Source organism: Carcharhinus amblyrhynchos, chromosome 19 (assembly GCF_965287045.1).
Source record: "Carcharhinus amblyrhynchos chromosome 19, sCarAmb.v2.hapA, whole genome shotgun sequence".
NCBI classification, from domain to species: Eukaryota; Metazoa; Chordata; class Chondrichthyes; order Carcharhiniformes; family Carcharhinidae; genus Carcharhinus; species Carcharhinus amblyrhynchos.
Window position 1 is genome coordinate 12,350,429 of NC_137342.1, and position 13,692 is coordinate 12,364,120.

Consider the following 13,692-nt stretch of genomic DNA (forward strand, 5'->3'; position numbering starts at 1 on the left):
AGACCATGTGGAGGGTCTGGTTGCAGGAGAGATGCTCAGTGCCCATCATCAGCTAATTCCTCACCTATATGTGCAGGTAGAAGTGAACCACCCTCAAGTTCTGCCAACAATTAGGGTGTGCACAGGCCCCTCTTCCCAAAGCAAGCTGATAGCATCACATGTACGGGACCTTTCAATAACCATCTTGTTGTGGGTTGTTGTCAGGTCAAAGAGTTAAATGGTTTGAATAGTAATCAGGAACATTAATTATTAATGCTGCTCCATTAAAATAGCTATGAGCATGTTCAGCTGCCACTAGAAACTCTACGATAAACTAAAACAAATAAGAGTTGCAAAAGACCATATAATCCACACTCCAGTCACTCTGATCATAGCTGAGCAACAACTCCACTTTCCTGACTGCTCTCCATATCCTTTGATTTTCTGACAGGCTAAAGATTTGTCTTTCTTAGCCTTAAATATATTCAATTTAGGAGTATTCACAACCCTTTGAGTAAAGAAATTTCTCCTCATTTCAGTTTAGAGTGATCAGTCTCTTATCCTGTCCCCACCTACCCCATGCTCTAGGTTTCCTAGACAGGGAAATCTCAGTGCCTCCCCTGTCAAAACCCCTTAGAGGTTTCCATGTTTCATGGCCAGGAGACTTAATTGTCAAAGCTCAAATGAACACCAGTCCCAGGGCCCTGGGATTCACTATGGCCAGTTTGGTTCAAGTGATAGCTCAAAAAGGAGTGAGTTTCAGCCTCATGACATACTTTCATAGAATCCATACAGTGCAGAAGGTGGCCATTCGGCCCACCAAGTCTGCACCAACTACACTCCAACCCTGACCCTATTTCCATAACCTCTCATATTTAGTCTGCTAATCCCCCCTGACACTAGGGTCAATGTAGCATAGCCAAGCAACCTAATGCAGCCATCTTTGGAATCTGAGAGGAAACTGGAACACCTGGAGGAAACCCACACAGACACAGGGAGAATGTGCAAACTCCACACAGACATTCACCCAAGGCCACAATTGAACCAGGTCCCAGGCACAGCCTCGTTGCAATGATGCTTTGAGTTTGGGGAAGGCGATTCCAGCTTATTTCCCTTGAAGGATTCCGTCGGCACTCCAGTGCTTCGGGCTGGGAATGAAAAGTGAAGCTGTGGCTGGCTACCTATATCCTGTGCAGCAGCAGTGCTAACCACGGTGCTACCATGTCATCCTGCCAGGCGCCTCTCTCTTTGTCACTGGACTCAGATCTGCACCGGACACAAGCCCAAAAGCACTGGTATTTTCAGGGCTAACCATTAGCATGACCAAGACGGATTGATCGCAGCCTAGTTTGGTGACTTAAAGCACCCTGAAACAACAGGACAAGCTGCAGGTGTGCAATGCATTTGTGGTTGTTTAGAAAGGCCTCCTGGGTGGAAGAGAGCACCAGGCCCTGAGATTTTCATTAATACTGGGTGTGGGGAAAGGCCACGATGTGGAGATGCCAGCGTTGGACTGGGGTTCAGCACAGTAAGAAGTCTCACGACACCAGGTTAAACACCAGGATTTTAACCTGGTGTTGAGAGACTTCTTACTGTGGGGAAAGGCGCAGGAAACAAGAGGAGATGCACTTCTGCTCACCTCCAAACTCTTTAGTCTAGCCCCAGTACTGCCGTGATCCTTTGGTCGGTAGGATTGAGGTGGGCAGCGAAAGCTTTACTTTTCATTGGGAACTCCCAAGCAGTGGAGTGCCGATTGAATTCTTCAAGGGAAATAAGCTGGAATTGCCTTCCCCAACCTCAAAGCATCATTGGAACAAGCCTGTGCCTGCTATAGAGGAATGACCAGCAACAACATAGAAGGTAGGAGCAAGAAGAGGCCATTTGGCCCTTCTAGCCTGCTCAGCCATCATCGCACTAATGGCCGATCGTCCAGCTCAATACCTAATCCTGCTTTTTCCCCATAACCTTTGATCCCATTCGTCCCAAGTGCTATTTCTAGCTCTTGAATACATTCAGGGAAAAGCTCCAAAAATCTTGGGTCTAAGTAAAAAGAGGTGGAGACATATGGAGACGGACCGAAGAAAGTTTTTTTTGTACTTCCCTGACTAAAGAAGGTATTGTGAACGTTTAGGGTTACCTTTTCGGAAGTGTGGGGGTGCATGCTGAAATCACTGATGCTTGCTCATGAATTCTCAATAAAGAGAGCCAAAATGTGAGGCAGTGTATACTCATAAACCAAGCTCCCCACTACCATCAAATGGTTAATTGGTAAACCCTCAGTCAATCACAACGACTGACTGGATTAGAACTCTGTCCATGTAGTTTTCATGCATGGTGAAATATTTTCCGGAATGGATTTCACTAGACACTTGTTTACAAGAGGGCAAATGAAAGGGCTTCCAGTGATGGAGGTAATCAATGTGGGTGCAGGTGCGTGTGTGATTTGCCAACTCAAATTTAAACATGTTAAAAATTAGACTGGTCAAATTTAAATTCCTCTGTGTTCTCATTGTGCAATGCTCAAATTCCCTCCCAGTGTTTTTAAAACGTTCCTGCGATATACCTAAAGAAAACCAAGTATTTAAAAAGTGGGGGCATTTCTCCTTGTTCTCCTGTTAGATTTATCCTCCAATTGACATCACCAAGACATCTCTTGGCCTTTATCTCATTGCCACTGCGTGAACTGACTGCCATGTTCTCTATATTACAACGATGAGTATGCTTGAAGACAATACTTGAATAAATAATAGAATCTCTACAGTGTAGGAGGAGGCTATTCAGCCCTTCGGGCCTGCATCGACACAATCCCATCCAGGCTCTATCCCCGTTACCCCAAATATTCACCCTGCTAATTTGCCTGGCACTAAGGGGAAATTTACCATGGCCAAATCAACCTAACCCACACATCTCTGGAGTGTGGGAGGAAACCAGAGCATCTGGAGGAAATCCATGCAGAGATGGGGAGGATGTGCAAACTCCACACACAGTAAGAAGTCTCACAACACCAGGTTAAAAGTCCAACAGGTCTGTTTGTAGCAAATGCCACTAGCTTTCAAAACTACCCACCCACCTGACGAAGGAACAGCCAGTTTTGAAAGCTGGTAGCATTTGCTACAAACAAACCTGTTGGACTTTAATCTGGTGTTGTGAGACTTCTTAATGCATTTACCCCAATCCAATGTCGGCATCTCCACATCAAACTCTACACAGACAGTGACCCGAGGCTGGATTTGAACCCGAGTCCCTGGTGTTGTGACTCTGCAATGCTAATCACTGTGCCACTCGCTGAACATCCTGAGGCTGTGAAACACTTGCATTCATAAAGCAACTAGATTTCTGAAAACTTTATCAGAAATACAATATTTGCTTTTGGCATCAATTAGCTTTTGCAATACATCTAAAAATAAATCAAAATGTTCCCACTATCTCAAGTCCTGTTTCTCTCTCCCGAGTAAAGTCAAGCTTGCCAATTGAAGAAAAGTTAAATTATACTGTTGTGCTAATCGTTAATAGTTGATAAGGAATCCTATTCATCTCAGAGCTTCTATCAAAATAGAACAGGGAATGAAGAAAAGTGTATTCACCACTGGAAATCTAATCCACGTCCAAGTTGTATAATGGACAACAGTATAATCACTCGGTTGGCTAGTTTTAAACTAAAGGTCTCTGGGGAATTGCCATAGCCTAGGGGGGAGAAGGATTAGCTGCACTCAAACACGTTCCTCCAGAAATGATCAGGATCATTTGCGTGGCCCATCTCTCTCTTCCCTGGTACAGATACACTGCTGAAAGAGTGGACTGCTTTGAATGAAGGAAAGATAATCAGCTGATGGTTTGAAGTTACCAGAATAGCCATCTAGGCTCTGGCCTTCCAGTTGCTGTTTCAAAAAAAACAACAGCCAATATGCCCCGAGCTCTGACATAAGAACATAAGAAATAGGAGCAGGAGTAGGCCATCTAGCCCTTCGAGCCTGCCCCGCCATTCAATAAGATCATGGCTGATCTGTCGTGGCTCAGTTCCACATTCCCGCCCTCTCCCCATAACCCTTAATCCCCTCTCTTATCAAAAACCCATCAACCCGCGTCTTAAAAATATTTAGCGAGGCAGCCTCCACCACTTCAACGGGCAGAGAATTCCAGAGATTCACCACCCTTTGAGTGAAGAAGTTCCTCCTCAACTCCGTTCTAAACCGCACCCCCTTTATCTTGAGGCTGTGCCCCCTAGTCCTACTGTCCTTTCTGAGCGGGAAGAGTCTCTCCACCTCTATCCTATCCATCCCATTCATCATCTTATACGTCTCAATGAGATCTCCCCTCATTCTTCTAAACTCCAATGAGTACAAGCCTAGTTTATTCAGCCTCTCCTCATAGCTCAACCCCCTCAACTCTGGCATCAGCCTAGTAAACCTCCTCTGCACTCCCTCCAAGGCCAAAATATCCTTGCGTAAGTACGGCGCCCAAAGCTGCACACAGTACTCCAGCTGCGGCCTCACCAATGCCCTATACAGCCGCAGCAAGACCTCCCTACTTTTATATTCAATCCCCCTCGCTATGAAGGCCAGCATCCCATTTGCCTTCCTGACCACCTGCTGCACCTGCAAGCTGGGTTTTTGTGACTCATGCACAAGGACCCCGAGGTCCCTCTGCACCGTCGCCTGCTGCAGTTTTGCGCCACGTAAGTAATAATCCTTCCTACAAAAGGTCTCTGTCAAAAATAATCTTGGTGGAGAACCTATTCCCTTCTTTCTCTGGGTGTGACACGAATTGGGCCCCTGGTGGTGACCCAAGAGGAAGATGAGGTGGAAGAGGTGCAGAGGAGGTTCACAAGAATGGTGCCAGGGATGAGAAGCCAGGGATGTTAGGAGTATAGATGAGGGAGATTGGGACTGTTCTTCTTAGAGAAAAGGCTGAAATGACATTCTCATGAGGGTTCTGGATGGAGTAGAGGAGGAGAAACTGTTCCCACTCATAAGACAATCAAGATTGAGATTGAGAGAACGCAGGTTTAAAGTGATTTGCAAAAGAGGCAAACAGAATGTGAAAAAAACTTCTTCACACAGTGAGTGGTTTGGGTCTGGAATTGTGGTGCAGGCAGGTCCAATCGAGGCATTGGAGGGGGCATTAGATGATTATTTGAATAGAAGCAAGGTGCAAAGGTACAGGTTAAAGGAAGGGTAACGGCACCACAATGCTTGTTTGGAGAGCCGATGCAGGCACAGTGGGCTGAATGGCCTTCCTTTGCGGCGTAACAGTTCTGGGATTCTGCGAGAACAGGGCAAAGTTCTTTTGTCTAACGGACCTGGCTTCCTCCAGCTGAGGAAAGCTACGAGGCTGACCCTGGTGGGGCCACAAAAGGGGTGAAGGCTTGACCTATATTTGTCCATCCCTTTACCGTGAGTTTTGTGCTTGGGGAGTAAATATCTCCAGACACAAGACAGACCATAAGCATAGGAGCAGAATTAGGACATTCGGCCTATCGGGTCTGCACTGCCATTTGATCATGGTTGATACGTTTCTTGACCCCATTCTCTCCCGCCTTTTCCCAGTACCAATCAAGAAACTGTAAGTTACAAGAAAACTTGTCCAATAATTCTCTCAATTTTTGCAACAGAGTTTAGAATCGTGTGAATGCAACATACACATCGTTTTGGGTGAAGTGCCAGTCTGAGGCCCAGGATGCCTTCTCAAGTCAAGGTAAGCCATCTCATGATTCTATTCAAAGAAGAGTTTGGAGTTTTCCTCTCTCAACCTCATCTAAGAGACAAGTCAATCATTCCAAATACTGCTTGTGGATTCGTCCCCATCGTTAATACACTGCTATGTTCGCCAGTATGACTCTGTGATATCTGATCGGGATGTGACGAGATATTTCAAATACAGCTTTCAGCACAGGTCCACTGTAACACCCTTGAAACGCTACAATGCAGAGAAATGAGCAACATCTTCACTACTAAGGTGAAGGCTTTTCCCCTATTTATTAGTCACGAGTACGCTTACATTCACACTGTAATGAAGTTACTGTGAAAATCCCTGAGTCGCCACACTCCGGTGCCTATTTGGGTACACTGAGGGAGAACTTCGCATGGCCAATGCACCTAACCTGCACATCTTTGGACTGCAGGAAACCGGAGCACCTGGAGAAAACCCACACAGGCATGGGGAGAACGTGCAAACTCCACACGGACAGTGACCCAAGTCAGGAATCGAACCCGAGTCCCTGGCACGGTGAGGCAGCAGGGCTAACCACTGTGCCACCCCCAAGTAGGCAAATTCACCCCCATTCCTGGGAAAACAAAATGATATAAATGCTTCTTCTTCATTAAACAAAACGCCTTGTGATGAGTTGGAATAGCAGAATGTTACTTTGGGTGTGTTTATGTATCTAGCTAATGTCAAACCCAAACAAAAAGAATTGCTTTTTTAAAAAATTAAATAGTGCTGCTGGAAAAACCCGAGGGATAATGGGACAAGTCTGCAATCCCAATGGGAAACCTGTGGGTTGGAGGTTGGGCTCACAATATTGTAGCCTTATCTCCAATCCGCACTCCCAATCTTCTCCACTGGGAATGCCTGATCCCAGAATGATCCCTTTAGTCTGTGCCAATTACAGCTAAATAAAGATAATTGCACTGACTTGGAAATATAAATAGGGCCCAATGAATCATAGGAAACAGATGTATGTCGTCAACTTGGAGCTTTGCAAAGAGGTTCATGCATTTCGCCGTATCAAAATAAAGGAACAACCAATCCAAGTGGAACCAAATTACTACATCTTTGTCAGCAGCTATTCATCATATGGTCTGTGCCCACCCATAAACTGACAGCTTCTGCCCCACCTGCCACTTGGGAATGGTCTCCCTTTAGCCAAAACATCTGACTGTGCAGCCCCCAACCAAGAGATTGACAGTCCATTCAATATCACCATGTCATAAATCACAACACACTCCATTTGGCACATATTAACCTCAAACTATATCACAAGTCTTTTCAATCAGAACCTGCATTGTGGACACATCGAGTGCGGCAACTAAGGGAATTTCCCAGTAACTTCATTGCTGTGTGAATGTAAGCTGTACTTGTGACTAACAAATTAACTTTACTGGGTTGGATACAGTATTGTAGATGTGCTGCATTGCCAGAGTTGTAAAGATTCTGCCTGTTTGTCTCAATCAAGTAGACATTAAAGATTCTAGGATGATAATCGTAATGTAAACTGTCTACTGTGCTGGCCAAAATTCCCCTCTCAAACAACCCACATGAAAAAATGCAGATTAACCGGTCAGTCATTTTATAGAAATGGACTGCACAGACTTTCCAAAAACGCATCTCACCCAGGCCCTCCTCTCCACTCTATCCCCATGTATTTACCATGGGTAATCCACTTAACCTAAACATCTTTAGATACCTAAGGAGAAATTTAGCATGCGTGGACGGAAACTGGAACACCCGGAGGAAACCCACACAGACATGGAGAGAAAGTGCAAACTCCACACTGACAATGGCCCAAACCGGGAATCAAACCCGGGTCCCTGGAGCTGTAAGGCAGCAGTGCTTCCCACTGTGCCACCAATCCACTATTTCGTTTGTTGTTCTGCCATTTATTCCTACTTGACAACAGATATTGCATTTACAAAGCTCAATCTGTCGATCAGGCAATACTAATGAGATATTATCTAAAGCAGACTTTTCTCCCCCTCTTCGATATAGGTTGGGCGGAATTCTCCAGCTACGCTCACCTCAAAATGAGAAAATCCCGCTCGAAATCAATGGACCGTTGTATGGTTCACCCCCTCGCCTGCGACTTTTCCTGTGTTGGGCGGGCAGGGAGAATGCCGGCCAATGTTTCTAAGCAATGTTGCCGAGATGGAATTGGGATCTGCTTAGAATTGCACGCGGTTCTCCAAGTTCAATGAAACAAGCAGAAAACTGCAAGTGAGCACATTTCTGAATCACCGATTCCACCTTGGATGGGATGTACCACGCAACCTGCCATGTGTTTCACAGCAGTGAGACACGGCCCCACCATTGGTTGGTGGCAGGATCTTCTGGTCCCACTCTTGTCAAGGGGTTTGCTATTAAATGCACCCAAGGCCACCATGAAACACACAGCAGGAGGTGCATCATTGGCAGGATCTTACATCTCCTGAATGGCCAAAGAATTCTGGCCAATCTATCACATATTTTTAAATAATGTAGATTTAAATTTGCACCAATGGCAGATTTTACAAGTTTGCAATTGGAGGTAAATTCACAAAGTACAGGTCTTGCTGCAATGAGTGTGCACAGCAGGGAGTTCAAAGATGGAGCTTGCACCATTTTTGCGGGCACTGAAATGGGCATTACACAGGTCACGGACATCCCACCTCCATGCCCAACACCCTCACTCAGCATCTCTATCATGCAGCAGAAACTGAATCAGACGCTGGGATCTTCCAACACCTCCGTGGTGGGACCTGCCACAGGGGATGTGGGCGGGCCAACCAAAGTGAGCTTTGACGAAAGGTCATCTAGACTCTAAACGTTGACTCTACCCTTTCTCCACAGATGCTGCCAGACTTGAGATTTTCCAGCACTTTTCTGTTTTCGTGTCCTGCGATTTTCGGCAGCACCGAAAGATGTCTGCAGCAGGCGGGGCCGCTAAATGCCAGCTGTTGAATTTACCAGTCCCACACAACATGCACAAACCCTTACCTTTCCACTTCACGCCTCATTTCCTCACGCTTTTTCCTGCGTTCCTCACGGCGACGCTCAAACTCATCCATATCCATGGCTTACAGACAAGCGTTCTCCTGTGCCTTGGTAAAGATCTGAAAAGAGCAAGTTATTTAATGATTAAAATACAGCAAGACGGTTTGTGCAGGCGCAGGGCCAACAGATGTATCTATAACTCACACCATTCTAGAACTTTTACCATACCAAGCTTTGTGGCTAATAAATAAACTTCTGATGAAAAAAGAAAGTCTGCGCTTTTGATTTTGTCAAATAATCTGGATTACTTCACAACAAGCAGAACCATTTACATCTATCAACACCAAATACAGATGTGAAACAAATGTAGGAAAGATTTTCAGAGAAAACAAGGAGCGTGTTTAAAATGAAAACTCTGCTGATTACTACCATCCAGTCAGTAGGAATGACCCTAACAGTAGGTCTTCAGTCTGTAAATATCGAGCAGTCGTTTTGCCACTTAAAAGCTCCCCATTCCAAACATTAACACTCTTTTGCTCAAGCTACAGTGCGCGACAGAAAATGCTGTAGCAGGGACTCGCATATCGCGTGCTCCAAGTATTCAGAACCCAAGTCTTACCAGTAACAAATGTTTCCAATTGAATAGATTAACGAGAAATAGAAGCAAGCGTGTGTTACATCCCTGGGACCACCCAGAAGCCTCAGAGTGCTTGATTCCTTCCGCGAATCAGGCTCTCTGGCAGCCCAATCTCCCGGGTTTAATCAAACCGTATCTTCTGGCTGATATCTATTAGCGAATGCTCATTTGATTACCACGGCCGTGGGTTCCCCCAGCTCGGCCAGACAGCCCATTGTTTTACAGCGTTTGCAGTCCAGAAAGTGACTACGGGCAAAAGGGAAAGCTGCCTTCGCTTGCTTTGTTTACAGAGCTGTCAGTGGTTTGCAAAACTCTGAAGGGAATCTGGCGTTTAAGGCCAACTCTTAGATTGCTTCCTGTACAGTGCTGGAGGCCTCCATTTCCTTTGGAATCCAAGCCCAGACCATCAGCGAGCGCTGAAAACATTCTGCAAGTTGTGTGCAGACAGTGGCAGCCTGGATATGGCGGTGCCTGCTTCCTGAAGGGTAGCTGACCTTAGCTTCAAATACATTTAGTTGATTTCACCCTTGTCAGGAAATTGAGAATAATAGCAATAAACCAAGATATATGACTGATAGTAATTTAGATCTTTACAAAAACATCTGTTATAATACAGAATTGTCCTGTCCCAGCTTTAGACTTTGATTCTCCAAAGCTATAGTACTCTTAAATTCAGTCGTCACCCTTTGGTGAACATTGTATCAAAGTACGTAGAGAGATTACAGAATGTCCTAGGTTGGCGAGTATACCATAACATTTTAAGTGCCACTTAGAATCAGAGATTCAGAATCCCTGCAATGCAAAAGGAGGCCATTCAGCCCATCGAGCCTGCACTGACAATAATCTCACCCAGGCCGTTTCCCTATAACCCAACGTATTTATCCTGCAACTCCCCCTAAGGGGCAATTTACCTTCACCAATCAACCAAACCTGTGCATCTTTGGACCGTGGGATGAAACCAGAGCACCTAGAGGAAACCCACACAGACACAGGGAGAAAGTGCAAACACAGTGACCTGAGGCTGGAATTGAACCTGGGTGTCCGGCACTGACAGGCAGCAGTGCTAACCACTGTGCCACCATGCCGCACACAAAGCTTAAATTCTGTTCTCACTAACTTTCATATATTCCAAGTTGACGTTATTAACTGATCTTGGTGCTCTGGTTCAGGATTGTCCAACTACATGGCAACAGCCTTAAAAAAAGACATTCCAAACCTTCTAAATCCAAAGACACAAACAGGGCGAATGAGAATATAGGATTCAGTTGCCAGGGCATAGGCTCAGAGGTTTATATTCCTTCACTATGGGGAGGCACTGGCGTAGTGGCATTGTCACTGGACTAGTAATGCCCTGTAGACTTGGGTTTGAATACCACCATGGCAGATGATGGAATTTGAATTCTATTGAAAACAAATTTACAATTAAAAGTCTTATGATGACCATTGTTGCCTATTGTATGGTTCTGCTGTCCTTACCTAAAGTTTATTTATTAATGCACAAGTAGGCTTATATTCACACTGCAGTGAGGTTACTGTAAAAATCCCCTAGTCGCCGCACTCCAGTGCCTGTTCAGGTACACTGAGGAATAATTTAGCATGGCCAAAGCACCTAACCCAACCAATGTACCTGGACTGAGGGAGGAAACCGGAGTACCCAGAGGAAACCCACGTAGACACAGGGAAAACGGGCAAACTCCACACAGATAGTGACTCAGACTGGGAACTGAACCTGGATCTTTGGCACTGTAAGCCAGCAGTGCTAACCACTGTGCCGCCAGTACCTGTTCTGTCTTTCCTATCTGTGACTCCAGATCCAATGGTTGACTACAAAATGGCCTACCAAGTCACTCAGTTCAAGGGTAATTAGCCAGTAACACTGAATTTCAAAAAAACTAAGCCATTTTCACTCCACTGGGTGTAAGTGTCCAACTACAACCAAGACAACTTCTACTGCAGGACAATCTCTTCATAATCATGCACCATCCTGATTTATATTTAGTTCACTGTTCTATCATTGGTGAGTCAATACGTTTTCATGTACAAAAATGCGTGACTATATGTGGTACAGATACCTAGATAGAAGGATGTGCCATCAGGGAAGGAGAGAAAATCAAAAAGGATGAGAAAGAATGATGAACTATAGCTGCAGTCACAAAAGTTGTTACCTCAAACAGTCTCAATGCTGTGGAAATGATAAAAACTGTAATAAAAGCTTTAAGCTGCGATGGAGGATTAAATTGCAGCAGCACATCACCAAAAATGCAAAATTATATGAGAAAAATCACTGAAGTGAATGGAAGACTTTTTGGTGTTTGTTTTAAAGAGTGGAATTGATGACAATGCTGTTGAAGAATATAGGGATATTGTCAATACTAGAGAGATCAGCACACAGAAGACTCAGGAGTTGGAGATTCAGGAACCTGAACAAGAGGAGATTAGGAGAATAGTTGATACACTTCATGGTGAGATAGGCGTAACAAGGAGGTTTTGTTTTATTCATTCATAGGATGCTGGTATTGCATGTTAGGCCAGCATTTATTGCTTTTCCCCAAACTGCCCTCGATAAGGTATTGTCGAATTGTCTACTTGAACCACTGCAGTCCATATGTTACAGACACATCCACAGTGCTGTCAGGAAAGGTGTTCAAGGATCTCCAGCAACAGTGAAGGAACAGCAATATAGTTCCAAGTCAGGAGGATGACTTGGAGCCGAACTGGGTGGCGGTTCCCATGCATCTGCTGCCCTTGTCCTTCTAGCTGGTAGAGGTCACATCTGCAGTGCATCTCGTAGATGGTACACATGCTGCTACTGTGTGTTGGTGTTGGAGGGAGTGGATGTTGAAGGTGGTGGGTGGAGTGCTCATCAAGCAGGTTGCTTTATCCTGGATGATAGAGTTCCTCGAGTGTTGTTGGAGCTTCACTCATCCAGACAAGTGAAGAATATTCCATCATACTCCTGACTTGTGGATAGCCTTTGAAGAGTTAGAGGGCGAGTTATTCGATGCAGGATTCCTCACCTTTGACCTGCTGTGGTAGCCACAGTATGTAAGGGGCTGGGGTCCAAGTCTGTCTCTAGACAATGGTAATCTCCAGCATTTTGAAAGTTGGGATTTGGCGATGGTTTTGCCGTTGAAAGGAGGCAGGTAGATTCTCTCTTCCTGGAGATGCCCATTGCGTGGCATTTGTGTGGCAAGAATAGTCCTTGCCATTTATTGGCCCAAACTTGAATATTGTTCAGGTCTTATGCATTTAGATGCAGACTGCTTCAGAATCTGAGAAGCTATAAAGACGCTGAGCATTATGCACTCATCCATAAATATTCCCAATTCTTATCTTATGATGGAAGGAAGGTCATTAATGAAACAGATGAAGATTAGATCTAGGATACTACCCTGAGGAACACCAGCAGTGGTTACCCCCACCACCCCCTCATCAGTTCGCTCCTGTTACCTGGTCATAACATGACTTTGTGACCTATAGCAGGTTGGCTGGTGACCATGTCCATTTATGTGATAAGTTAGCTCAGACCCTGGGAGTGGGCAAAGATTCAATAGAAATTCAACCTGCAAGATATTTGCTGAGGGAGAATCTCCCTTTAAATAATCACTTACTACGTTATTTCTCTGAAGGTCATTCTTAATGACAGATCTTATCTTTTGGCCAGTTAAAAGATGAAAGAATCTATAATTATCCAGGTTTGTTTTATCATCATTTTTAATAACAGGACCACGTTGGCCTGTTTCTAACCCACTGGGCCCTCCTCAATTCACTGTTGCCCTCAGGCTGAACATCAGCCCTTCACAGAATCAATCATATTACAAAAGCTGATGATATGCAATAAACTTTGGTAATAAAATTAACCAGCTGCAGAATAACACATGAATACAGTGAGTCAAAGAGACAAACTGGAAAGGCTTCTCATGTCTTCATCCATGTTCTGAAATACATTCATAATCAGAATCAAATTGTACTTTTCTTTTGAATGTGTGCAAGAGGGGGATTTCCAAATGATGAAATAGGCAGGCTGGAGTGCTGTGTATTCATATTGGTATCTCGGCTCTGAATTAGTGCAGAATGCTCATATACGGTTCCAGTATCATGTGTTTTTGTGGCATAAACACTGGCACAACTGAGCTGATTGAAACATCTATGAACAAATTATCTCACTGTCTGTGACTGTTAATGGAATATAATGTCAAGTTACAATCTACTAATTTGAGGTCTTTGAGTTAACTATTTGAATGTTTCACATATTTGCATATATTGTTCATAGAGTCCCTACAGTACAAGAGGCCATTCGACCACAATCCCACCCAGGCCCGATTCCCATAATCCTGCATATTTTACCCTGCCAATCCCCAACACTGGAATCAATTTAACTACGGCCA

The 13,692-nt window shown here is 44.6% G+C and overlaps 1 protein-coding gene across 3 annotated transcripts in view; it reads right to left on the reverse strand.

Moving 5' to 3' along the window:
• LOC145355309 (non-muscle caldesmon-like) overlaps nucleotides 1–13,692 on the reverse strand; it is a 211,350-nt gene that overhangs the window by 120,012 nt on the left and 77,646 nt on the right. For all 3 annotated transcript variants that reach the window (XM_080207258.1, XM_080207255.1, XM_080207254.1), the window contains exon 3: nucleotides 8,671–8,786. In XM_080207258.1, coding sequence (XP_080063384.1) covers nucleotides 8,671–8,747 — 77 coding nt within the window. In that variant the 5' untranslated portion in view covers nucleotides 8,748–8,786. The remainder of the gene's footprint in view (nucleotides 1–8,670; nucleotides 8,787–13,692) is intronic.